This window comes from Dasypus novemcinctus, chromosome 8 (assembly GCF_030445035.2).
Source record: "Dasypus novemcinctus isolate mDasNov1 chromosome 8, mDasNov1.1.hap2, whole genome shotgun sequence".
NCBI classification, from domain to species: Eukaryota; Metazoa; Chordata; class Mammalia; order Cingulata; family Dasypodidae; genus Dasypus; species Dasypus novemcinctus.
In genome coordinates, this window is record NC_080680.1 from 126,086,652 (window position 1) to 126,111,668 (window position 25,017).

At 65.3% G+C, this 25,017-nt stretch overlaps 1 protein-coding gene across 2 annotated transcripts; it reads right to left on the reverse strand.

Moving 5' to 3' along the window:
- Positions 1-724: 724 nt before the first annotated feature.
- DBH (dopamine beta-hydroxylase) lies at positions 725-19,555 on the reverse strand. 2 transcript variants are annotated; one of them, XM_004478427.4, is made up of 12 exons: positions 19,238-19,555; positions 16,739-16,885; positions 15,858-16,115; positions 14,853-15,029; positions 14,359-14,461; positions 9,745-9,911; positions 6,824-6,967; positions 5,739-5,777; positions 5,236-5,295; positions 3,600-3,727; positions 3,045-3,204; positions 725-1,681 (listed from the first exon to the last, which is right to left on the reverse strand). In XM_004478427.4, the coding sequence occupies exons 1-12, from the start codon at positions 19,553-19,555 to the stop codon at positions 1,550-1,552; spliced, it is 1,833 nt and encodes a 610-aa protein (XP_004478484.1). In that variant the 3' UTR covers positions 725-1,549. The 2 variants fall into 2 exon arrangements, with proteins under 2 accessions (XP_004478484.1, XP_012375079.1); XM_012519625.4 differs by having other exon boundaries at positions 3,600-3,670; positions 19,238-19,542.
- Between the last annotated feature and the right edge of the window lie 5,462 nt (positions 19,556-25,017).

Here is a 25,017-nt window from a genome sequence, read left to right on the forward strand (position 1 = left end):
GGGATTCTCCTCTCTGAACCACAGTTGCCGCGCCCGCGAGCTTGCGCCGACTCAGCAGCATGAACGTGGGGAGCCGGAGGGGTCGGGGGGTGGGCTGGGGGCTCCCTCGGCACCCCCTCCCACAGGCTGCCCGAGCTCCATCCCTGGGGTGGCATCTGGGCACGAGGACCCGGAGCGGAGGCGGGGGCGCTCCAGGCTGCCCCACCCGGCCCCCTCCGAGGCTCTGGGGGGCGGGGTGCTGCCTCGGACCCCTCCCCTGCAGACAAGGGCCCCTCTGCACCGTCCCCGCGGCCCTGAGGATGGCGAGCCCTGCCGGCCCGGCGCTTCACGGCCATGACGCCCGGAGACTCCGAGTAGCCCCGCCGTGACCTCTAAGATGGCGACGCGGGACGCCGGGCCCCCGTAAGGAAGCGCCTCGCCGGGGGCGGCCATCGCTTAGCCGCTGTCCACTGGGCGGTGGGAGGGGGCTGGGGGGCGCCATCTGTCACCCGCTCTCTCCCGCCCCGAGGTTGTGCAGCGTTTCCTGAAGTGGCTGGACAGAGCAGGACCCATTACTCGGTCCAGAGACCACGGAAGAGTCGCACTTGCCCTTACATGGGAGGCAGCGCCGACACCGGGCAGAGGCCGACCCAGACAGGCCGGGAGACTCCATCTGGCTCTGCCCAGAGAAAGGGCTTGGCCCGGCGCAGAGAGGAGATGTGGAAAGACTCACGGGGGTGGTGGCTGAGCACTGGGTATGAGTTTATAGTCTCGTTGACCCTCACAGCACCAGTCCCATTTTACAGAAGAGGAAACTGAGGGTCAGGGAGGCCCAAGTCCTGTCTCCGTTAAGTGGCAGAACCGGGCTTTTCCCATGGGGCTGACTCCAGGGCCCAGCCCGTTCGCCCTTGTTACGCGCCCAGGGAGAAGCAGCCGGGGGCCGGCCACACCCTCGCCCCGTGGGGCTGTCGCCCCGCGTCTTGCCGGGAGCGCGGCCTACCCCTTTCCGTGGTGGCGGTAGTTGCTGACGGGGTTTCCCTCTGGGTGGGCGAAAGTATCTGTTTACGCTGCCGAGGAGCAATTTGCCCAGGCAGCTCTTAACGAGCTAAGTGCCCCGTCCTGCCTCCGTTGCAGGAAGTCGCCCACGAGCCGCTGCGCGGGAAACGTTTCAGGAAGGCGCGTGCCCGTCGTACACAGACACAAATCGCCCCGGCCGGGCGGGGCCGTGGGGGCCGTCGGGGGCAGCCGGCCCGGCAGGGGGCAGGGGGCGGGGCATGGACAGGGCTTTGGGGACAGTGGGCTCCGGACCCCCGAGGTGGGCTTCCCACACCGTGGCAGCGGGGCGTGACAGCCCCCTCCTGGGCCGGCCACCGGGGAGCTCGCCCGGGACCCTCTCAGCCGCGCGGGGGTCTCCAAGCCTGGGGAGGGGGCCGGGCCGGGCCGTGTCTCAGGTGGGGTCTTGTTGGGCCCCTACCCCCTGGGGACACAGCGCTGTTCCAGGGGCGGGGCGGTCTTCATAGAGGGGAGGGCACGGCAGCGTGGGGGAGGGGCGAGGAAGGGGCGGGGCGAGTCAAGCCCTGCCCCTGCCGATGTTGACCACAGTCGGCCCGGAGGGGCCCCGGCCCCGGCCGGCTGGGCACCGCGGGGCGGGCTCTTCCAGTGTGGAGACGATCTCGGGCAGGGGCTGCAGATTCCACTCGCCCTGCAAGGAAAGATCGGGTGGTAAACTGAGGCACCACCTCCCAGCCATGCTCCCAGCGGCCTCTTGAGTTCTTGCTCTCAAACCGAAGTCACGCTGTCGTGGGCCGAATCGTGTCCCCTGAAAGCTATGTTCACGTCCTGACCCCCGGCACCGGGCACAGGGTCTTATTTGGAAATAAAGGCTTGCAGATGTGACCCACTAGCCTGACACGGGTGCTAAGACCAACACAGCTGCTGTCCTGGTCACAAGAGTAGGAGAGGCACACAGAGAAGGCCACGCGGTGGCCGAGGCAGAGTGAGCGGTGCGGCTGCAGGCCAAGGCGTGCCGAGGGTGACCGGCTGTCACCGGGAGCCGGAAGGGGCTGGAAGGGGCCGGAAGGGGCTGGAAGGGCCCTCTCCTGCCGCTTTCAGGGGGATCGTGGCCCTAAGGAGACCTTGACCTTGAACCTTTGCTCCAGAGCAGTGGGACAGTCCTTTCCTGTTTCTTTAGAGCCCCCCGTGTGTGGAGCTCAGCTCCGGCGGCCCCAGCAAACCGCCAGCCCCCTGCGCCCACCTCGGCGACGCCCCTCCCCAGCAGCTCGGTTTTCCAGGCTGGGAGCCTGGAAGCCATCTGGCCTCCCCCCACTCCCCGGCCCCCCCTCAATTCAGCCGTTCGCCAACACGCAGCCTCAGAGCCTCTGTAGCCGTCTCTTCCCGACAAGGCTGCGCCAAACGCCAAGTTTTCAACCACAGCAGACGTCCAGGCCGCGCTGCCCAGACAGCCCCCAGCAGTAGCCCACCCCTCGGCGCTGGAAATGTTTGATTTAGCAATTAATCCGGCTCCCCGGCGCTTCCAGGAACGCTCGGCCTCCCCGATCTCCGGGCTCCGTGACTAACTCGGCATAAGCTCTGGTCTCCCGACAGGCGCTTGGCCGGGGAGTGAATTAAACGCCTCCCGCTCCCAGTGGGGCTCCCATAAGGGAGGGAAGCGGCCGCCGCGCACGTTCCGTTTCTCGCCTTCCCCGCCCGGCGCTTTATTTTTAGTCTCTGGGGGAGGGTGCCTGGCGCCCCACTCGCTCCACAGACGCTTCTGGGGAGCCGAGCCAGGCCTGGGTCCCGTTGCCCGGGCGAGGACAGCCACCCTCCCCATGGCTGCGTGACCGGCCGCGGCCTCCACCAGGACGCCCGCCTGTCCAGGCCCACGGGCTACCACCTGTCCGTCTCCCCTCGCTGCTTCCTGGGAGCGTTACTGACCAGCTGCTGGGAGGTGCAGCCCGGCACCCTGGCCTGGGGTCCCACGTGGGGCTTGGCACCGAGCCGGACACGCCCCGGGCAGCCCGCAGGTAAGGGGGCCGGCCCCCGCCCTCCCCGCCGGGCGGGCGCACCTGATAGCGCACGGCCGAGGACTTGTTGCAGTGCACAGAGATGGGCGCAAAGTCGTACAGCGCCTTGAGCACGTCGCGGTTGAACGAGTTCCAGGGGACCGCCGCGAACTGCTGCGGGACCGAGGCCTGCGGGCAGGTGCAGATGTCCTCGCTGTCGAACCTGGCGGGGAGGAGGAGCAACCCAGCCTGAAGGGCAGCACTGGGACAAGGCCAGCCAGCATGGGGGCGGGGGGCGGCCTTGTGCCACCTCCTGTCCAGCCTGCCTTGGCTCCGCCTCCACACCAGCCGTGGCCAATAGGCTTCGTGTCTTGTGTCACCTCCTGTGGTTGGTGATATCTGCTCAGAAGACTGGGCCAAGGAAGCGATGCATGCGGGGATTGATTAGCGATGCCTGCCCGGGCGTCTCAGCGGGGAACGGTGGCACGGTTGCCACTTAGCCCGGATTCCTCACCTTCATCCAGCCACCCAACAGTGTCTGGAGGGTTTCCATGCTGGGGCTCCCCTGTCATCCCCGGGGACAGCGAGCCCACGCCCACCCGCTCCCGAGGCTCTCACCTATTCACGAGGTGGAAATACTTCTGCAGGAAGCCGGGGTCCACAGCGCTCTTGCAGAGCTCCAGCTCCGTCTGGGGGTAGTAGTGCATGTAGTTGACGCACATCTCCTCCAGGATCCCGAAGCCCCCCTGCAAGGTGGAGAAGGCTCCTCCTGAATGCACCCCCAAAGAGCCATGTGCTGGTCAACGGGGCTTGTTTGGAAAGAGGCTTTGCAGCTGACGTCCAGTTAAGGGGAGGTCCCACTGGAGTAGGCGGGCCTAAATCCAATGACCGGTGTCCTTACAAGAGAGTGGGACACACAGGCACATGCCAGAGGGGGGCCACAGGAAGACGGAGGCCCTGGGAAGATGGAGGCCCTGGGAAGATGGAGGCCATGGGAAGAGGGGGCCATGGGAAGAGAGGGCCACGGGAAGAAGGGGCCATGGGAAGAGGGGGCCACGGGAAGAGGGGGGCCATGGGAAGAGGGAGGCCACGGGAAGAGGGGGGCCACGGGAAGAGGGAGGCCACGGGAAGAGGGGGCCATTGGAAGAGCAGGCCACGTGAAGGGGGCCATGGGAAGAAGGAGGCCATGTGAAGAGGGGGCCCTGGGAAGGCAGGGGCCATGAAAAATGGAGGCCATGGGAAGACAGGGGCCACGGGAAGACGGGGGCCACAGGAAGAGGGGGCCACGGGAAGAGGGGGCCATGGGAAGAGGGGGCCATGGGAAGAGGGGGCCATGGGAAGAAGGGGCCACGGGAAGACAGGGGCCACGGGGAGGTGGAGGCCATGGGAAGATGGGTGCCGAGACCAGGAGCTAAGGAGCAGCAAGGGCTGTGGCCACCGCCAGGAGCTAAAGAGGGAGGGACGCCCCCACAGGTGCAGCGAGAGGGTGGCCCTGCCGACACCGCGCTCTCGGGCTTCTGGCCTCCAGCACTGGTGGTGTTTCAAGCCACCCAGCTTGTGGCAGGAAGGGCACTGCTGCCCGCCAAGGGAGCTCCCGCCTCAGACGTGCTCTGCGCCCTCCAGCCTTTCTCTTAGTTCCCCGGCATCTTCGCCCGCTCACTGCCCAGAGCAGCACGGCGAGCACGCCAGCGTCCCTGCCCCCACACTCCCACCCACCGGCACGTCCGCGTCAGGTGGCGGCGAAAGTCGTGGAGAAAGGTAGACCGGGGTAAGTCTCCTCCCCCAATCAGTTGGAGGCCTTAAAAGCCAGGACTGAGCATTTCAGAAGAGGAGTTTGGACTTGCTTTGGCACCGGCTCTTGCCAGAATGGCCAGCCCGCCGGCCTCCCCTGGGGCGTTTCCAGCCAGCCTCCCCGGGGCATCTGGAGGTAGTCCTGCAGCATCGACGAGCGGTGCGTCCAGCTCGCGGCCTGCCCCGTGCAGCTGACCCCTCGCCCCACCAGCCAGCTGCTCTCAGCAGGGCTCTCTGCACGGACTCGCCCATGTGTCTGTCCTCCGGGGAACCCCGACTGAGGCCCCCCGTTCTCAGCCTGAGCAGGCCGCGGCCTGACCCCTGCCAGGCAGTGCCCCCGGTTTCTCAGATAGGGCAGGTGGGGCCCGAGGATCCGCAGTGCCCCCAAGCTCCCGGCCGATGCTGCGTCCAGGGGCGGTGAAGTTCCGCCCCCCCGCGTGGGAGCCCCCGCCCCCCGACTTACCACGGTGGCCTGCCTCCGGTCCTGCGTGTTGTACGTGCAGGAAGTGATGAGCGTATCCCCCTGGAAGCAAAAGACACCGTCAGCCCTGCCCCCCCCCACTGCTGGTGAACCCGCGGCGGTCCCTGCCCCCACGGGGCCGTCCCCTGGCGACGGTCTGGCCCCTGTGGCCCAGCGGCGCAAGGGTGGCACTCGGGGGGCCCCGGCCCAGTCCCCACCTGAGCCTGAGTTTTCCTTTCTGCGGTCAGGGGTGCCCGCCCCTTCCTCTGAAAGCGCCCTGCCGTGCGATTCAGCCCATCGGACCCACGGCCGCCCCCCCGAGGGCCTTCCAGGGTCCCCCGAGAGGCCCCATGCAGCACCCTACCCCCGCCCGCATAGCCGGGTTCCGAAAGGCCTTTGCAAAGCCCCGTCCCTGGCTCCGCGCTCGTCTCTCCCTCTGGGCCTGGCGCCCCCGGCCCCCGCCTCCCCGGAGGACCCCTCCCCGGGGCACACGTCCGGGCACTCACTGGCTGAATAGTCACGACTTTCTTCAGCATGCGGATCTCCTGGGAGGAGGCGACGTTTCAGACGCGATCCCCAACTCTGTCTCCCCTTCATCCCCAAAGCCAGGACCCCCACCCTCCTGGGACCCCGAGTTCTGTCCCAGCCGCTCAGCTGGAAGCCAGGGGTGGCTTATCCTAAAAGTACGGCCAGCAGTTAACAGGAGGCTGCTGGGTCCCCAGGCCACCATCAGACCAAACGATACGGGGCAGGCAGACGTGGCTCAACGGATAGGGCGTCCATCGACCATGTGGAGGGTCCAGGGTTCAAACCCCGGGCCTCCTGACCCGTGTGGAGCTGGCCCATGCGCAGTGCTGATGCGCACAAGGAGTGCCGTGCCACGCAGGGGTGTCCCCCGCGTAGGGGAGCCCCACGCTCAAGGAGTGCGCCCCATAAGGAGAGCCACCCAGCGCGAAAAAAGCGCAGCCTGCCCAGGAATGGCGCCGCACGCACGGAGAGCTGATGCAGCAAGATGACGCAACAAAAAGAAACACAGATTCCTGGTGCTGCCTGATAATGCAAATGGACAAAGAAGTACATGCAGTGAATGGACACAGAGAGCAGACAACGGGGCGGGGGGGAATAAATCTTTAAAAACAAGAACAATACGGGGCGAGGGGTGGCTCTGGGTGGGCTTTGGGGTGTCGGGACTGGAGCTGGTTACCGCCAAGGTGTGTGCCGGCCTCAGCCCCCAGGAAAACCCCCCAGTGACCTGAAGACGGGGACGCTCAGGAGGGCACTGGAAGGGCCGGTCCCCCTTGGGGTCACTCCAAAGAGAAACGCATCCTCAACCCTGTCGCAGAGCAGCCCGCTGTCGTGGGCCCAGCCTCGGGGTCCCCCTTTGTAGCCACCAGCCCCGGGGCCTCGTCAGGCCTCAGTTTCCCCCCCGTGAGGTGGGGGCGAGAGCCTTGCCCGTAGGGGAGCACTTGCCGCCCACGCGACGTGGAACGAGGAGAGCGCCGAGACCCCAGCCCCGAGGCCGGCGCGCCGTGGGGCGTTTCCAGGGCAGTCGGGGACGGCCACCACGCCCCGGCCGCGCCCGGGGGCCTACCTGGAAGTGGGGGCTGTAGTGGTTGTCCCTGTTCACCACCTCCCGCTCGCGGCCGGCGCGGGCCAGCACCGTGACCACCTTCCTCCCCGCCAGGTGCGTGTGCAGCTGCGAGGCGAAGACGTGGATGCCAGAGGGCGGCAGGGCCTGGGGGGCGGCGAGAGGGGGCGCGGGTCAGGGGGCGAGCACGCACCCCTCCGCTGAGCGCGGCGCCCGGCCCGGGGCGGCTGCTTTCGCCGGGCCCCCCAAGCCCCCAGGGTCCATAGGGTCGTCCTTCCGTCCAGCGGAGCTCTCGGGCCAGGCCCCGCAGACAGAGCGGCAGCTGCGTGGCTGAGCGGGACGGGGCCCTCCCGGTCCCCAGGCTCGCCATCCAGGGGCCACGCATGCCGCGGGGGAAAGGCCACGCGTTCCGAGAGCTGCCATTTCCATCTCCAGCCCCGGGGCTTCACGGGGCAGCCCCAGGCAGGCGGTCTTTCCGCTGTCCCCGGGACCCTCGTTGCACCGCTGCCGGCCCCACCGCCTGTCACGCCGTGGCCCGGCAGCGCGGCAAAGGCCCGCCCTCGAATCGAGCCCCTCCCTGCGTCGTCAGGGCGTGAGGACATTCTCCAGAAAACGGAAGCTTTCCCTGACCTGGTGGTAACTGTTTTCCCAATACAAAATTTCCCGAAATTGTGATAAGCCCGTCCCTCCTGAACGAAAGCCGGGCTTCTCTTTGCGACGCGGGCACCCGCTTCTCTGTCCACCACGGACGTTTACGGTGCTGGTTTCCCTGTCGCTGATTGGCCTTAGGCCCCTGTGCTTCCTGCCATCGCCGGCTGCCACCTCTGGACAGTCCTTCTCACTCGCGACCAGCTCCCCGCCCTTCCTCGTCGCGGTTGATGCCGCTTTACGTCTCTGGGAGCCTTGGCAGTGGCCATCCTCGGAGCCACCAGTGACAGCTGGGAGTCGAGGGAGGATGGCTCAGGCCTGGGTGCTGGGCCACAGGTCAGGGGCCCGGTGAAGCCTGCCCGGCCCCCGGGGCTGGCCGCCGTCCAGAGGTGCCAGGTGTCCCCAGGTGCAGGGGAGCGCGCCCCTCTGGGGAAGGCGGCTCAGACCCCGCATCTCCCTGGGCTGATCCATCTCCCTCACGAGGGTGTCTGGACCAGGCCAGACCTGGCCTGCGAAGCCGATGGCTCTTGGTGACCTTCTGCAGAAGAGACAAGTCCAAACTGCAGGCACTACGCACGACGCAATCTTCAAAACGAGGCTGCGCTTGGAAGGGGAAGACGTGCCAACGGGTTCTGTGTCCTTCTTCTCTGGGAAGGGGTGGGAGACTCTGGTGGGGAAAAGGCGGGCTGCGTTTCTCCAGCCGGGAGAGGATTCCAGGCTCTGGGAACGAGGGCGGTGGCAGGAAGAGCCACCAACTGCCCCGGCGAGCCCCGAGGAGCAGAGACCCCCACCCGCTCCCAGGCCGTGAGCCTTGGACCTGGCGAGCAGTTTCCCAGATGGGGGCTCTGGGGACGCAGGCGTCCTCGTCCCCGGCTCAGACCAGCTGGAGCCGAGGCACCGCAGAGGCCATTCATTGCTCACAGCCCACCTGGCCTCAGCCCCCAGTGACCCGAAGACGGGAAGCTCAGGAGGGCACTAGGAGGGTCTGTCCCACTACGAGTCACCTCCAAAGAGAAGCTCATCCTAAACCCTGTTGCAGAGCAGCATGCTGTGGTGGGCCCAGCCTCGGGTTCCCCCGTCTGCAGCCACCAGCCCTGGGGCCTCGTCAGGCCTCAGTTTCCCCCTTCTGAGGTGGGGGTGAGAGCCCTGCCTGGTGGGTCACTGCAAGGAGTCAGAGCCTGGAGGGGAGGAATTGCAGCCCTCGTGACCGCCACAGAACAACAGCCGTAAAATGAAAAGAGCACCTAGAAATCAATAATAGGAAGACAGCACAACAGAAAAACCAGAGAAGAGTTGTGGGAAGCTATTCACAGGAAAGGAAGACTGGGCAAGAAACAGAAGAAGAGATCTGCCAGCTTTGCAAATCGACAGGGACATTCTCGCTAAACATTGAGAAAATGTTGAAAATACCAGTAATCTGGTGGGCTGGTAAGCATATGGGGCCTGGCACCCACTTCACCACGTGTGACAATTGTGACATTAGATACTAATATTCACGTTAAACATTAAAGTTCACGTCGTTTTTGCACAGCAGTTTCACTGCTAGAAATCTCCCCGTCAGAAACATTCTCACGCAGGCGCAGGGCAGCCCGTGTGAGCTTTCCTCGCAGGCCCCTTTCTGTTGTCGCGCAGCTGGCCGCACCCTGGACCCCAGCAGCGGGGGAGCAGGTCAAGGCAGGCCGGGGGCAGGGGGCGGCGGGCGAGGTGCCTCGGGCCCAGAATGTGGGGAGCCTCTTCGTGCCCACCCTAGTGGCTGAGCCCCCCACTTCACGGCAGAGTCTGAGCGCCAGCCCGTGCTTGCACAGCGTGGGAGCGGGCGCGGGCTCCGATTCCGCCTCACGCTCATCCTGGCGCTGATTAGGCACATCCCAGAACGACCGGGCCCGACGGTGCAGCAGTAAAAGGGAGTCCCAGACCGACGGCCACGCTTCAGCGTGTGTGAACACACGCACGTGGAGCCCGTGCGTTTCCGTCGCACACAGGGGCGTGTAGGAATAACGAGGAGAAAAGCCTGAAGGGCACGCAGCAACCAAACCCGGACACTGGGGCGTGGCTCTGGGGTCGAGGAGAACCGCGTTTTTAGAGGCGAATGGATTGACATATTACTCCGGCAATGAAAGCCTGTTTTTACTGTAGTTTGTGGACGGGCAGGTGCCTGCACCTGGCGGGGAGGTGGGAGCCACGCTTCTTGCAGGGGGGTAGGGACTCCTCTGAGTCCGGCAGCAGGGGGCTAGCGCCCCCGGCCCTGCCCTGGCCGCTCCCCGGCCCCCACTCACCAGTTGGGTGCACTTGTCGGTGCAGTAGCCGGTGAGGACGAAGGCGGCCTCCTGCGGGGGGATGGCCATGACGGGCGAGTACACAAGGCCCACCTCCATGATGCCCGCGTCGTGGGGCCGCAGCGTGGCCGTGTAGTACAGGCGGATGCCCGAGGAGTCGCGCCGGCCTGCGGGAAGACGGCGGGGTGAGAGGCGCCCGCCCCCGCCCGCCACGGTGCTCCCGCCAGGCCAGGCCGTCCCGCGAGTCCGTCACGCCCGCCGCGCAGGACACGCGTGGAGAGGAAGAGCCTTCGTTCCTGCGCGAACCCAGGCGGCCGCTTTGGAAAGACTCGAGCAAGTGGGCAGACACGTGGGTCGAATTTGGGGAGGGGGCGCTGCCTGTGAGGAGCGGGGAACCCTGTGGACACTTGGCAAGGGCTTTTAGGATCTTCCTCAACTAGAAAAGGGCCCGAGGGCTCCTGGTGGCCGCCGTCCAAGCGGAGGCGCCCGGCAGCCTGTCGCGCGGAGAAGCCGTGGCCCCCGAGAGCGGCAAACGGGGCTGCGCTGGCCTGCTCAAAGGCGGCTGGTGCGTGGAAGGTGTGCATCTCCTCACGGCTGCCTGCGGGCACAGGGTGGCCCGGAGCAGGACAGGGCGGGCTCTGGCCCCGGGCTCGCCATCCAGGTGCCGTGGGGTTGGCGAGGGCCGGGCACTCTCAGCCCGGCTGCTGTCCCCTCTGGGCCTTGACTCATGGTCGGGAGGGCCAGGCGGCTGGCTAGGGCCCCTTTGGGTGGCAACGTCGGGGCTGCTGGCCATCAGGGAGATGGCGGGTGCCTCCGGCGCTGGCCACTCTCCTTCCTGCAGTTTGCCGTTGGAGGCTGTCAAGGCCCCCCTCAGGCCTCCAGCAGGCTCATGGACCTGATGGCCAGAGACCCAGAGGGGGGCTCCCGGGGGCACCCCCTTCCCGGGGCCTCCAGGTAGCCTCCTCCGTCCTGCCCTGCCCGAAAGAGCAGTTAGCGGGTCAGCGGCGAAGTCCTGCGCCTTCAGAGGCGGGGTGCTGCCCCCCCGAGGTGCCTGCAGGGCTGCCCGTGACCTGCCCTTGGAATGTGGGGCTGAAAGGGCAGATGGACAGACACCACCAGTGTGGCCGGAAGGGGCCGGAGGGGGCAGGGAGCGCGGCTGCCGGGAACACGGGGTTTGCAAGGAGCTTTAGTCCATGCTTTATCTGCTGATAAAGATGATGTGAAAAGCATCAGCTAAACAGGTCTAGGCCCAAGGAAGAAATAAACAAGCACAGAGAAAAAAAAGCCGGCTGGCGCCGCGGCCTGGCCAGCAGGTTGACCTCAGGACAGGGAGCTGGGAGCTGGGAGCTGGGAGCTGGGAGCGGGGAGCTGGGAGGGAGCTGTATCTCCCCTGGGCCCCTCTGCACATCCACTTTTCCTACAATACCCAGGTATGCCCTTTTCAATACAACGAGTGACAAAAGAAGAGTGGTACAGATCCTCACACCTGCCCTGGCCACCAGAAACGGCTCAGGCGGAGCCCAGTGCCTCCATGGAAATCCTGCACCCCCATTTTATAGATGGGCAGACTGAGGCTCAGACCCGGAGCCAAAGACCCTGCCCAAGACTGCACATCTGGGGTGGCGCCAAGCTGGGGTGGTGCCCAGGGCTGGCTCGCTGGGGCTCCAAGCGTTTGGGGGGGCAATTTCCCTGGGCAATTGTTCTAGAAAAAGCTGAGGATGCCCCACCTTGCCTTCTGCCTTCCTCCCTCCTCCATCTCCGCTATAGCATCCAAACGCAAACAGCTTCTGAGTCTCTGGGCTGGTTACATCAGAGGATAACAGCCGAAAAGGAGATGCGATTGGTTTAAATTCGGATGGGGATTAAGTAATGAAATAATTGCAGAATCTCGATATTTATAGAAAACCAGCCCTTCTCAAGATTTGTGAAGTGACAGGAGCGTCCTTATATTTGGCAAGGGATCCATAAATACAACCAGGAAATCAGGAAGAGACAGGCTTCCCGCTTGCTTAAGGAGTTTTCAAAAATCCATTTGCTTTCAGGTTTAAATGAGCCATAAATCCTACACGGCGCTAAGGCCCGAGCTGACTTATCCCCTTTTCTGTGAGGAGAGCAGATAACTCCAACGGTGGCAGGAACGATTGCTTACGCGGGCGGGGGGAAGACGGCTAGCAGGCATGAAGGGAGCACGTCCTGGCCCGCTCTGAGCTGGGGGTTTTATAGGCATGCGCTTCCCCCCAGCCTCACAGCAGCTGTGGGAGGCCAGAAAAGAGGGGCGGAGAACAAGGCCCTCACCCAGGGCCGTGCACCCGGCCTGGAGCTGAGGTTCTTATTGATCAGGCTATTTCAGTCCCACGACACAAATAAAACTATCATTAAAAGGGAGAGGGGAAGAAGCTGTGTGACTACAGATGAAAGGAGAGGAGGGAGTAAAAGGAGAGAGGGAAATATTTTCAGTTGCTGGTGCGGTATCAGCTGACATTGCCATTCTGAATCCCAGCTCCTGTTTTCTACCTTCAGGTACAGGGTGATCCAGCAACCCTGCCTGCTGCCCCAGTCCCCGTCCCATCCTCTGCAGCCTGTCATTTCCTAGACATTCTCTCTGCTTTGCCATGTCCCTATCTTCGTGCAGGCTGCCCCTCCTACCCAGATGCCGTACCCAGCAGGTCACCTTCCTCCAAGGTTCATTTCAAATGCCACCACCATGCTGCCCCCTGCTGTGGGGACTCTCCTCTGTTGACACGCCCTCGCCCTTGGCTTGTGTCCTTGGGTCTCTCTTCTAAAGCCCTGGTCCCTTCCTACGTCCTGTGTGTGCACATCTTATCATCCTTCTAAAAGTTCCTTGAGGACACACTATGTCTTGCTTGTCCTGAGGTTGCCCTCTGAGCTGGAAGCGCGCCGCACACACAGCAGCCCTCCCTCCGTGCAAATTCTTTACGTGCATCTCAGTGGCCCAGGGCCCTGCCGGGGAGAGAGGAGGGCCCCTGCCCCTGGGTACCTCCAAGCAAACCCAGTTAACATGGACCGCCCTTGGCACCCCTGAAGGCACAACCGGGACCTGAGCCCAGGGATGGAGCCTTCGAATGGGCTCCCTCATTCCCTGGCCGTGAAGGTGGGCAAGCCATTCCAGCATCCTGGGCACAGTAGTTGGGGAAAGGGGCCGCCACCCTGCTCAGTACTGAACAGACCAGAGCCCTGCCTCCTGCTCCCAGAACAGACATCGCTAATCCATGTCTGGGGTAGACATTGCTTATCCATGCCCGGGACAGACATCACTAATCCACACCCAGGACAGATATCACTAATCCACACCCAGGACAGACATTGCTAATCCATGCCTGGAACAGACATCACTAATCCATGTCTGGGACAGACATCACTAATCCACACCCAGGACAGATATCACTAATCCATGCCTGGAACAGACATCACTAATCCACACCCAAGACAGATATCACTAATCCACGCCTGGGACAGATAGTGCTAATCCACGCCCAGGGCAGACATTGCTAATCCAGGCTTGCGCTGCACTGCCCAGCCCAGGGCAGCCTTGGATGTCTTTCCAGCGGGGCCTCCCACGCCAGCGCTGACGGTCAGTCACGGGGCCCCACAAGCACAGCTTATCTGTCTCCCTGACGTGTGCATGGGGGAGCATCCTGCACACATGTGCTTTGAGACACCCCAGGGCAGCTCACCGCCAGGAAGGCGCCCCGGGAGGGACTCCCCGCCCCGTGGAGGGCAGCCTGGGGGAGCACCTGCCCCAGGTCAGGGCGCAGCCTTCAGAGAGGGGGTGTCCGCTGGGCTCTGGGCAGGGACCACTGCTGGCTCTGGAACGGCCGCCCTCGGCCCGGCCACTGTCCCAGGCCAGCCTGGTCTGGGGAGGGCAGGGCCATGGAGCGTGGGTGCTGGGGGCCTGTCATGGAGGGACAGGAGGGGGGGATAGGGGGCAGAAGTTAGACTCCCAGGGGGAGCGGGCCACGGGCCCGGCTCTAGGGGGTCCCCTCCACAGCCCTCAGACCCCTGGTTAACACCCCTAGAACCACCCCATTCCAGCCAGCACGAGACAGCGGGGACAGGCGGTGTGGGGGGAGGGGGGCTGCGTTGACTCTGCTTGAACCCCCTTTCTAAGGGGTTGGTGACCGGAAAGCAGGGCAGCAGCTTCGGATTCCGGCCGGCCTTGCCGGGTTCAAGTTCGCAAGGCTGCGAGACAGAAGTCAAAGATGGAGCGGCGCCGGAGCCCCTGACCTCGAGCCCTGACTCGCTCTGTGACCCTGGTGGGGTCCCTTCACCTCTGGGCCTCAGTTTCCTCATCTGTCAAATGGGGGTGCAAAAGACCTCGGCCTAGCCTTGGGCCGGGCGGGTGGTGGCTGGGACGTCGCTGGTGGCGGCCAAGCGGGGCCGGTGCTGGGGAGGCAGCGACGGGCGAGCTGCTCTCGGGGGGGCCCCAGGAGGCTGGGCAGTGAGCCAGGTGAGCTGCAGCGGCTCCGCAAGCAGCGGGCTCCCGTGACAAGGAGGCCTGGCCCTGTGGGGTGCTGGGCTGGATGCCAGGCACCAGCGAGGCCCCCCCAGGGGGAGGATGGGGGCCCCAAAAAGCCCGCTCTCAGGCCCCCCTACCTTGCATCTTCAGAGGATTGTGGTAGTGCACCTCCAGGCGGAGATATCTGGAGGAGCCGGCCCCTCCAAAAGCCAGGCCAGCTTCCTCGGGGTAGTAGAACGCCTGGGGATGGGGAAGGAAGGGTGTCCGGCACGGAGGGCCCAGGGCCCGGGGCACGGGCGGGTGGGGACGGCAGGGCTCTGGGAAGGGGGTGTGCGCAAAGCCGCCCCGCCGCCCAGGCCTGAGACGCCGCCGCAGCCGGGTGGCAGCCAGGCTCTCCCTGCTCACGCTCAGACTCGGGGCGCGCCAAGCCTGACCCCCAGGTGCCCCCCCCCCAGCCCCGGGTGGAGGGGAGGAGCTGAGGAAATGCCGCTGGGGGACGCACCCACAGAAGCCAGAGCTCGTGGGCCGTGTGCGTTTCCACGGCCCGCGGGAGCGGTGGGAGCTCGGGCGACGCAAAGGCAGGGGGACGCGGCCTGGGGCGGGGGCGGCGGCGCCGGGCGGGGGCACGCACCTCGGCCCCCAGGGCCCAGGCGGCCAGCACGTGGCGGCAGTAGTTGAGGCGCTCGGGCTTCATCTTGGAGTCGCAGGGCCCGCTGAAGTGGGGGACGCTCTCAAGCCCGGCCGCGCACTGGAAGACCTCCATGTGGTGCACCAGGGCCTCGTTGCCCGCCGTGACGATGGGCTCGTACTGCAGGGGTGAGCCCGTGAGCCGGGGGGGCCACCCCGCCCCCACCCCCGCTCCCCACTCGGGGCCTGGCCAGCTGAGGAGCGAGCGGCCTGAGCAGGGCGACTTCCAGGGCGCTTCTGGGGTCAGGGTCATGGGAGCAGGGCCGCCCATTGGGAACGGGACAGAAGCTTCCAGAATGCCATGGAACGAGCCAGAGTAAAGAGAACGGGGCCCTTTCCAGACAAGGCGGGGCTGGAAGGCAGTGGTCCTCGAGGGCCCTGGGCCCCCACGGCTCCACCACGAAGGCAGGCAGCCCCGGGCTTAGAGCGGGAGTTCTGGGGGGGATGGCGGGTGCAGCACGTGCCTTCCCGCCCCTTTAGGCCTGCCGGGTGACCTGGTCCCAAACTCTACGAGGCAACTAAATGAACGAGCAAATGGTCAACGTCCAACAGGCGCCAGCTGCCACTGTTGCACTGGCTGCCTCGGGGCGGGCGCAGCCAGCGTGAGCCGGCTTTGCACCAGGGGAGGAGGGGGCCTGCCAGACCCTGCGGGTCCAGCCCCGAAGGAAGACGAGGACGAGGGCCGCTGTGGCCGTGCCCAGGCGGGGAGGCTGGAGCGCGGGGTCCCTGGGGGCAGGGGTGTCATCGGGGACAGAGGGTCAGTTACAGCCGGGGCCACCAGGGGAGGTGCAGGCGGGGAGGCATCTCGGCCGGGACCATGGGCAGCCCCCAGGGAGGTGTCCACGGCCCCGCGCAGGCCCCTGGGGCCCCAACCCGAGACGGCCGGCGCCGGGCAGGACAGGGCTGGGACAAGGGCCAGGGACGTGGACCCCAGCCCCCTCCCTGTTACCATGACAATGTGGTGGCGGGGGAAGCCCTCCGGGAGCTCGGTGACGTAGCACCAGTACGTGGTCTCCTGGCCGGGGACGAGGACGTCGGGCGCGCGGATCTCCATGGTGAGCAGGTCCGCCGGCAGCGCCGGCACGGGCAGGTCGGCCTTGAGCAGCTGCACCCTCTGCAGCCCCGTGCGCAGGCGGGAGACATTGATGGCCTCCAGCGACGGGACCGGCTCCTCCAGGATCCCGTACACCAGGTGGACAGTGCCGTCCTGCGGCCGGAGGCAGGCCCCGGTCACCCGCCTGCCCGGGCCCTGGTGCGGGCGGGCTCCGGGGTGCCCGGGGGGGAGCCTCGAGGCCCCCTGCCCGCCCACGCTCGCCTCGCTGACCCTCGCCCGGGCCCGGGGGGCAGCCTCTGGGGCCCCGAGGGGAGGAGGCTGGGGTTCAACCCCAGGCCGGCCACCCCAGAGCCCGCCGTTTGGACCAGATGTCACCCACATGTCTGTCTTGCTCAGTGAATCTAGCGACACAGACTCGTGCCACTGCCACGGCCACTCCTGGGCCCGCGTGGACCAGGGCCTGCCTTCACATCCGGCCCCCTCCCTCGGCGGCCCCAGGCGCTGGGGACGGCACGGCGTCAGCCCCTCAGGCTATATGTCAACAGAAAGCTACTTCTTTGAGGGGTCAGGAGCTAATAACAGAGCTGGCCCTCCCCGAAGTGACCGGTCCCCACCCGGCTGCCCCAGGCTCCCCTCCTCAGCCTCCTCTCTGTGTAAACGGGGCTTGCCCCGAGCCCCGGCCTTCCCGGGGACAGGAAGGGCCACGGCCGGCGCCGCCCCAGGCTGCAGGAGTGCTGCCCACGGGCCCACCCGCCCCCAGCCTGGGGCCACCGCACCTCGATGAGGTAATCCCGGGGGTCGCAGGTGGCAAAGGGCCTCTTGAAGAGCAGGCGGAGGCCCTCCGGGGCCCGCTGGGCCTGCAGCAGCTGGTAGTCCTGCTGCGAGTCCAGGTGCAGCTGCCCCTTCCGGTCACTCCAGGCGTCCTGCAGGGGCGAGGCCGGGCACGCGCACCAAGGGCCATGGGCTCCGGGCCCAGCTAGCACGGCGCGGCTCGGGGGGTGCGCCCAGCTGAGCCGGGCCCTGCTCGCGCCCGCTTTCGGGGTCTCCCAGGACACGGCAGAGAGAAGCTCTGATCCTCTGCTCACTCGGCGGCCTTGAAGCAGCTCTCCAATGCCAGCTGGCCTGGCCGCCTAGCCATGCAGATTCCCAGACCCCCGGGGTGGGCCCCTGGAATCTGTATTGTTAAGAAGCTGCCCAAACTCCCGGCAAGGACGCGGACCGCTCATGAAATCTCAGAAATGGGAGGCATGGAGACAGGGCCGGGTCAGGGTGAGGCAAGTGAGGCATCCAGCGCGCCAAGCCCACGGCAGCGCCTGCCGCCCAGTGCCGACCCCGCGCTTGCGTGACCTTGAGTGAGCACTGCCTTAAGGATGGCGCCCTGGGCATGCTGGGTGGGGCGGGGAGAACCTTCTAGACAACCAGGGGTCCCTTCTGATTCAGCAGCACCGCAGACCTTTTGCCGAAGGTGCTTTATTTTTTTCTTTTTCTTTTTAAACCTACCATCCAGGCTAAACCACATTTTCTGTATTTCCTTGAGAAAAAAAGAAATCTGCAAAAGGTTTTGCAACATTGTCCCTGGAGGAAAGCAGCACCCTGAAAACCAGCTGGGGCCGCCGCGGTTCGCAGAGGACTGATTTTAAACCGAGGCAGAAGCGAGCCTGTGCTGTTTCAGCTGGAAATCTAGAACGTGTTTGTTGAACATATTGCTAAGGCGGGACAGCCGAGGCCGGCATTTGTTTTCGTAGGAATCTGTTGTGCAACTTAATCTCGCTCCCGTGCGGGAAGGCGCCGGCCTCTCCTGCCTCGCAGGCGGGCGGCGCTGGGGCCGGAAAAGCGCCTGGAAGGACAAACGCCGGTGGCTTCGGGGTGGCTCCCGGGCCAGGGCTTACACAGAGCGCCCCCCCACACCGCGGGAAGGGTGGGGGCTCACCCCTCCCCCGGGGACAGCTGACGGCAAGGAGCAGGGGTGGCCGGGGCCTTCTCGGCGATCGAGTGGGGGGTAGGGCAGACGGGGCGCCCCAAGGCGGCAGCACGGCTCGCCCAGCCTCGGGGGGCCCCCTTGTGAAATGGGCAGTGGCGGGAGCTGGGGGCGCGGGGCCAGCTCCCCAACTATCAGCCTCAGGCCCCACCAGCTCGGGAGAACACGGGGCAACCAGAACGGTGGAGGGGGGCCGGCCCCCCACTCGGCAGCCGAGGAGACCGAGGCACGCACTGGCTGCATGGGGGGCTCATTGTTCCCAGGCCGAGCTCGCGCCCCGCCGGGGCCCCCACGTCCCTGGGGGAGCTCCTCCACGCACGGCTTGAGAAAGCCCCTCCTGACTTGAACCCGCCCCCCCGGGGTCCGTTTCATGGGGAGAGTGGGGGGTGAGAAGCCCTGGTGGGCCGGTCCCTCTCGGGACGGCGGGGAGGCAGGGGCCAGGGTCTCCCTGCTGGGGGGGCCCCCTGCGGCCTCCTGGCTGGAAGGAGGGCTTCCCCCGCCCCACCCTTTTAGGCAGGTGGAGGGGGGTCCGGGCGGTGAGCGGGCTTCTCCTCAGCTCCCCCGAGCGGGGCCGCTCCTCGCCTGGGGGTGCCTGCACCCAGGAAGTTCTCCCACAGACGTGAGCAGGGCTGCGTGTGCTGCACCGTGCGTGCTGGGAGTGCAACGTGTGTTACGCTGGGCCACACGCAGCCACAGAGGACTCACAGTGGTGTGGGGAGCTGGCGATATGGCAGTGGGGAACTGTGGGGGGGGGGGTGTGAGTGTGTGCTCCCTGGGGGAAGGGAGGGGGTGGCTGGTTGTGCGTGTGTTTGTGTGTGCATGTGTGAGTGTGTTCTCGGGGGGAAGGGAGGGGGTGGCTGCTTGTGTGCGTTTGTGTGCATGTGTGTGTGAGCAGCTGCACCATGGGGGAAGGGAGTGGGCGGCTGGTTGTGCGCATGTTTGTGCATGCGTGTGAGTGTGTGTGTTAGCGTGTGCTCCCTGGGGCTGGGGAGTGGGCAGCTGGGTGTGTGTGTGAGCACCTGCACTCTTGGTGGGTGGCAGCAGGGACGTGGGGTGTGTGGGTGTGATGCGTGGGTCCCTCCCGAGCCGTGCCTTTCGTGCGTGCTGCGCCCCGCAGGCCAGCTCCTCTAGCTGGGGGCAGCGAGCACCCGGGAAGGGCTGGACACCCGCCCTGGCCCCGCCGGCCCCGGGTCATCGCCCCGCTCAGGGCTGAGGGGGCCCCTGAGCGCTCAGTGGGGATGGCATGCTGGGCGCGGGGGGCTGAGAGTCGAGGGAGGGCGGCGGGGGGCAGACTCACCCCGAAGTAGGCCCGGTCCCCATCGGTCCAGAGCACGGCGAGGTCGGCGTTCTCCAGTTGGCCGCGGTCGGACATGCCGAGCAGGACGCCGGCCTGGGGCTGGCGCACCAGCAGCTGGAAGTGCACGACCTCCTGGGCGTAGCTGACGTTCCAGGACAGCTGCAGGGCCCCCTCGGGGTCCAGCGGGACGCGGTAGGGGAAGGGGCTGGGGGCGGGGCCCAGGCCCTGCAGCGCGGCCACCAGGATGACCAGCAGGACGGCCACCGCCGTGCCGTACATGGAGGCGGCCTCGCGCGCGCTGGGCCCGGGGGGCTGCATGGCTGGGCCCGCCGCTGCCCGCTGCCCATTTATGCTCCGGGCCCCGCGGGGGCGGGGCCGGGCCGCCCCCGTAATCACATTTGTCTGGTGGGGAATTCGATTGTCCCCTAAGTGGCCACCAGCCCGTGCCCCGGGCCAAGCACTTTGCGGCCCTCCCGCCTCCCTAATTGGCTTTAATGGGGCCTGGACAGCGTCGGGGACGAGCCGGGCTCGGCTGCCTCCGCGCCCCCCGCGGCGGCGGCTCTGAAGAGGTTTGCGCAGCCCCCAGGCCCGGCGCTGACCGCCGCGCAGCCTCGCTAGACGGGCACTGAGGTGCCCGCGCCACAGACGGGGAGACTGAGGCCCCGGAGGGGTTATTTCAGAGGGGCCCGGGGGGAGGGGCCCCAAGCGGCCGTGGGCCTGGGACCAGAGGGTGGACACATTTCGAGATAAAAATAGAAGACCGTCCCCGAATAGCTGTGTGTAGACACTCGGCGCCCTGCTGTTGCCCGCGCTCGTCTTCTATTTCCCCACACGCTCCAGCTGGCGCTAGGCCGCTCCAGAAGGCGGGCACGCTGTTGTGGGGGGCAGACCGCGAGGGCCCTGCTGGGGGTCCATGAGGAGAACTGCTGGGGGGGACTGTGAGGAGAACTGCTGGGGGGGACCATGAGGAGACTGCTGGGGGGGCTGTGAGGAGAACTGCTGGACAGGGGGACTGTGAGGAGAACAGCTGCGGGGGGGGACTGTGAAGAGAACTGCTGGGGGGGACTATGAGGAGAACTGCTGGGGGGGACCGTGAGGAGACTGCTGGGGGGGGACTGTGAGGAGAACTGCTGGGGGGGCTGTGAGGAGACTGCTGGACAGGGGGACTGTGAGGAGAACAGCTGCGGGGGGGGACTGTGAAGAGAACTGCTGGGGGGGACTATGAGGAGAACTGCTGGGGGGGACCGTGAGGAGACTGCTGGGGGGGGACTGTGAGGAGAACTGCTGGGGGGACTGTGAGGAGAACTGCTGGGGGGGACTGTGAGGAGAACAGCTGCGGGGGACTGTGAGGAGAACTGCTGGGGGGGACCATGAGGAGACTGCTGGGGGGGGACTGTGAGGAGAACTGCTGGGGGGACTGTGAGGAGAACTGCTGGGGGGGACTGTGAGGAGAACAGCTGGGGGGCGCTGTGAGGAGACTGCTGGGGGGACTATGAGGAGAACTGCTGGGGGGGACCGTGAGGAGACTGCTGGGGGGGGACTGTGAGGAGAACTGCTGGGGGGACTGTGAGGAGAACTGCTGGGGGGGCTGTGAGGAGAACTGCTGGGGGGCGCTGTGAGGAGACTGCTGGGGGGACTATGAGGAGAACTGCTGGGGGGGACCATGAGGAGACTGCTGGGGGGGCTGTGAGGAGAACTGCTGGGGGGCGCTGTGAGGAGACTGCTGGACAGGGGGACTGTGAGGAGAACAGCTGCGGGGGGGGACTGTGAAGAGAACTGCTGGGGGGTGCCGTGAGGAGAACTGCTGGGGGAGGCGTGAGGAGAACTGCTGGGGGGGCTGTGAGGAGAACTGCTGGGGGGGACCATGAGGAGAACTGCTGGGGGGGGGACTGTGAGGAGAACAGCTGCGGGGGGGGGACTGTGAGGAGAACTGCTGGGGGGGACCGTGAGGAGACTGCTGGGGGGGGACTGTGAGGAGAACTGCTGGGGGGGCTGTGAGGAGAACTGCTGGGGGGCGCTGTGAGGAGACTGCTGGGGGGACTATGAGGAGAACTGCTGGGGGGGACCATGAGGAGACTGCTGGGGGGGCTGTGAGGAGAACTGCTGGGGGGCGCTGTGAGGAGACTGCTGGACAGGGGGACTGTGAGGAGAACAGCTGCGGGGGGGGACTGTGAAGAGAACTGCTGGGGGGTGCCGTGAGGAGAACTGCTGGGGGAGGCGTGAGGAGAACTGCTGGGGGGGCTGTGAGGAGAACTGCTGGGGGGGACCATGAGGAGAACTGCTGGGGGGGGCCGTGAGGAGAACTGCTGGGGGGGTACTGTGAGGAGAACCGCTGGGGGGGACTGTGAGGAGAACTGCTGGGGGGGACCGTGAGGAGACTGCTGGGGGGGACCGTGAGGAGACTGCTGGGGGGGGACTGTGAGGAGAACTGCTGGGGGCGTGCTGTGAGGAGAACTGCTGGGGGGGTACTGTGAGGAGAACCGCTGGGGGGGACTGTGAGGAGAACCGCTGGGGGGGACCGTGAGGAGACTGCTGGGGGGGACCGTGAGGAGACTGCTGGGGGGGGACTGTGAGGAGAACTGCTGGGGGCGTGCTGTGAGGAGAACTGCTGGGGGGGCGTGAGGAGAACTGCTGGGGGGGCTGTGAGGAGAACCGCTGGGGGGGACTGTGAGGAGACTGCTGGGGGGTACTGTAAGGAGACTGCTGGGGGGGACTGTGAGGAGAACTGCGGGGGGGGGGACTGTGAGGAGAACTGCTGGGGGGGACTGTGACGAGAAAGTCTGAGGAGACCTGTGACTTCCTCCCCTATCCCTCCCTCTCCTTCATTCCCTCCCCTCCCTCCCCCTCCCTTCCTTCCTCCCTCCCTCCCTCCCCTCTTGCCCTCCCTTTCTCCTCCCTTCCTTCCTTTCCCTCCCACTGCCCCTCCTCTGTGGAGACACCAAGAACCCAAATATAGAAAAGTGTATGTCGTGGCCGACTTCAGCCTCAGGTCCTCAGAGTCGCCGCGGGGCCGGCCTGGGGCGCCACACCGGCCACGGGTCTGACGCTGAGCTCAGCCACTGTCATTGCATGGAGACGCCACGTGGACCCTCCAGCCCCCCTGGGCGGTGGGGATGCACTGTCCCTCCCGGCGGCCAGGTCGTTCTGCAAGGGACAGACAGACACAGCAAGAGGCTGCAGCCCTGGCCACGGCGGCCCGCAAAGGGGCTCCACTCGTGCCCACCCACAGGCTCAGCCACCAGAAACGCCACGGACGATGCTGCACACAGACGGGCGAGGAAACGGCCGCGGGCGCCAGGGGGTGGGGAGACGCAGGTTCCATTGGTCCCTGCCGTGTCACCGTCCCACCCCGGCCGACCCTGAGCTGGACGAGAGGAAGCGCTGTTGCATGAGTGAATGCAGTCACGGACACGGGAGCAAACGCGAGGCTGCGGCCGCGGAGCCCCGCTCAGAGCTGGGGACAAGGCGGGCAGTCACAGCCCCGGGCAGGCCACGATGGCACCGCGGAGCTCAGGGAGGCTCCATGGCCTGGGGCCACCAGGGGCGCTTCCCGGAGGGAGGGGAGGCCTGCGGGTGCCTGGGGGGCTGTTCCCAGGACTGGGAGGTGGAGGGGGCGCCGGGCGAGGACCAACCCCAAAGACCTCTGGGCAGGGCTGTGGCTCAGGGGACGGTCCTGGCCCCCGATGCCTCCGCGGCCCCCCTCACCAGGAGCGCCCATCCTGTCTGCTGCTCCCGCCTCTTCCGCTCCCCTGAGGCCGTCATCCTAGATAAGGACCCAGGCCGGGCGCCCCCTCGGGCGCTGGCGACCAGGCAGGGCATGCAAAAGGCCTCATGGAGACCCCCGTCCCCGGTGCCATGACAACCAAGCCAGCGGCTGCTCCAAGCGGCAGCCCCTGGGCCCCACGTCCACGCCGCTCCCGTGACAGCTCTGGCCAGAAACAGGCCCCAGCCCTGCCTCTGGGCAGGCCCTCCTCGTCCTGCACCTCCTGGGGGTTAGGATCTGGGTTCGAGTTCCGCTGTTCCCCAGCCGAGCCCAACTGGCACCTTGGAGAAGCTCCGTCCAGCCCACGGCCTCGGCCCCTCCGCAGGTGCCCCCTCTGGCCGGGAGGCCTGGGGAGGACCTGGGAACCCATGGCCTCCCCTGGAGATCCGAGATGGGTCAGTGGCTGCTCCGAGCCCATGGGCGGGAAGGCCGAGTGGTTCTCAGTAAACACCTGTTATTTATTTATTTTTTAATTTCTTTGTCTTTATTTATTTCTTTTTTAATATTATATTCAAAAAATATGAGGTCCCCAAATACCTCCCCCACTCCCCCTTCACCCCACTCCTCCCATAACAACAACCTCCTCCAACATCGTGGGACAGTCATTGCACTTGGTGAATACATCTCTGAGCACTGCTGCACCTCATGGTCAATGGTCCACATTACAGTTTACACTATGTCCCAGTCTACCCAGTGGGCCATGGGAGGACATACAATGTCCGGTAACTGTCCCTGCAGTACCACCCAGGACAACTCCAAGCCCTGAAAATGCCCCCACATCACATCTCTTCTTTCCACTCCCCACCCTCAGCAGCTACCATGGCTACTTTCTCTATCTCAATGCTACATTTACTTCCATTACTAATCACAATAGTTCCGGAATAGAATATCAGTAAGTCCGCTCTAATCCATACTCTATTCCTCCATCCTGTGGACCCTGGGATGGTTATGCCCACTCCACCTCTGTATCGAGAAGGGGCTTAGATTCCACTTGGATGATGGATGCAATCCTCCTGCTTGCAGTTGCAGGCACTCTTGGCCCCCTGGTGTGGTGGTTGACCTTCTTCACCTCCCTGTTAGCTGGCTGGGGTAAGTCCAACAAACCAGAGTGTAGGAGTTGCAAGTCTGTTGAGGCTCAGGGCCTGGCTATCACACGGACAGTCCAGAGATTCAGGTCCCCTGATTATACACTAAACCCCAGCACCAACCACAGGTCCGATAAAAGTGGCAGGAGAGGCTTGTGAACAAAGATCACATCTGAATCCAACTCCATCACACTCAGGAATGCAAACTCCAAAGTAGGGCCAACTGACATGGCACTAAAGTCCATCTGCCATGACCATAGACCTGTGGGTCTCTGTAGCCCTCACAAGAACCAATACCTGGGGTTGTATCTACTTTACCTGTCTCTGGGACTCTGCTGAGGTATGAGTAAGGGCAACCCCTCTGATGACCTCCCGGCTCTTTTTTGGAGACCCATAGCCATACAAACTCATTTGTCCTTTCCATCTCCCCCTTTTATTCAAGGTCTAAAAGCATTTTTAACTCCTGATATTACATGTAGGCTGAGATAGTCAACTGGTCTGAGTTGACACTTTCATTCAAGATTGTTCTCCAGCCACATCATCAGCTAGTACTTGGTAGTAAGCCCTTGGTGCCAGGGAGGCTCATCCCCGGGAGTCATGTCCCACACTGGGGGGAAGGCAACGCATTTACATGCTGAGTTTGGCTTCGAGACTGGCCACATTTGAGCAACATGGAGGCTTTCAGGAGGTAACTCTTAGGCACCCTGCAGCTCTACGCCTAGTTCTTATTTCAGACACACAGGCTCACAAGCATACTCATTAGCATCAAGAGCTCATTGTTGGACCATCCTTCCTTATTGGGCTTAGCCATTGCACTCGGGGGATTGTTGCTGTTTCATTAGGGAAGGTGACAGAGCTCCCCGGCCAGGAACTCAGCACTCCCCCAGCCGTCGTTCCCAACTGTAACCATTATGAAAATATCCCAACATTTT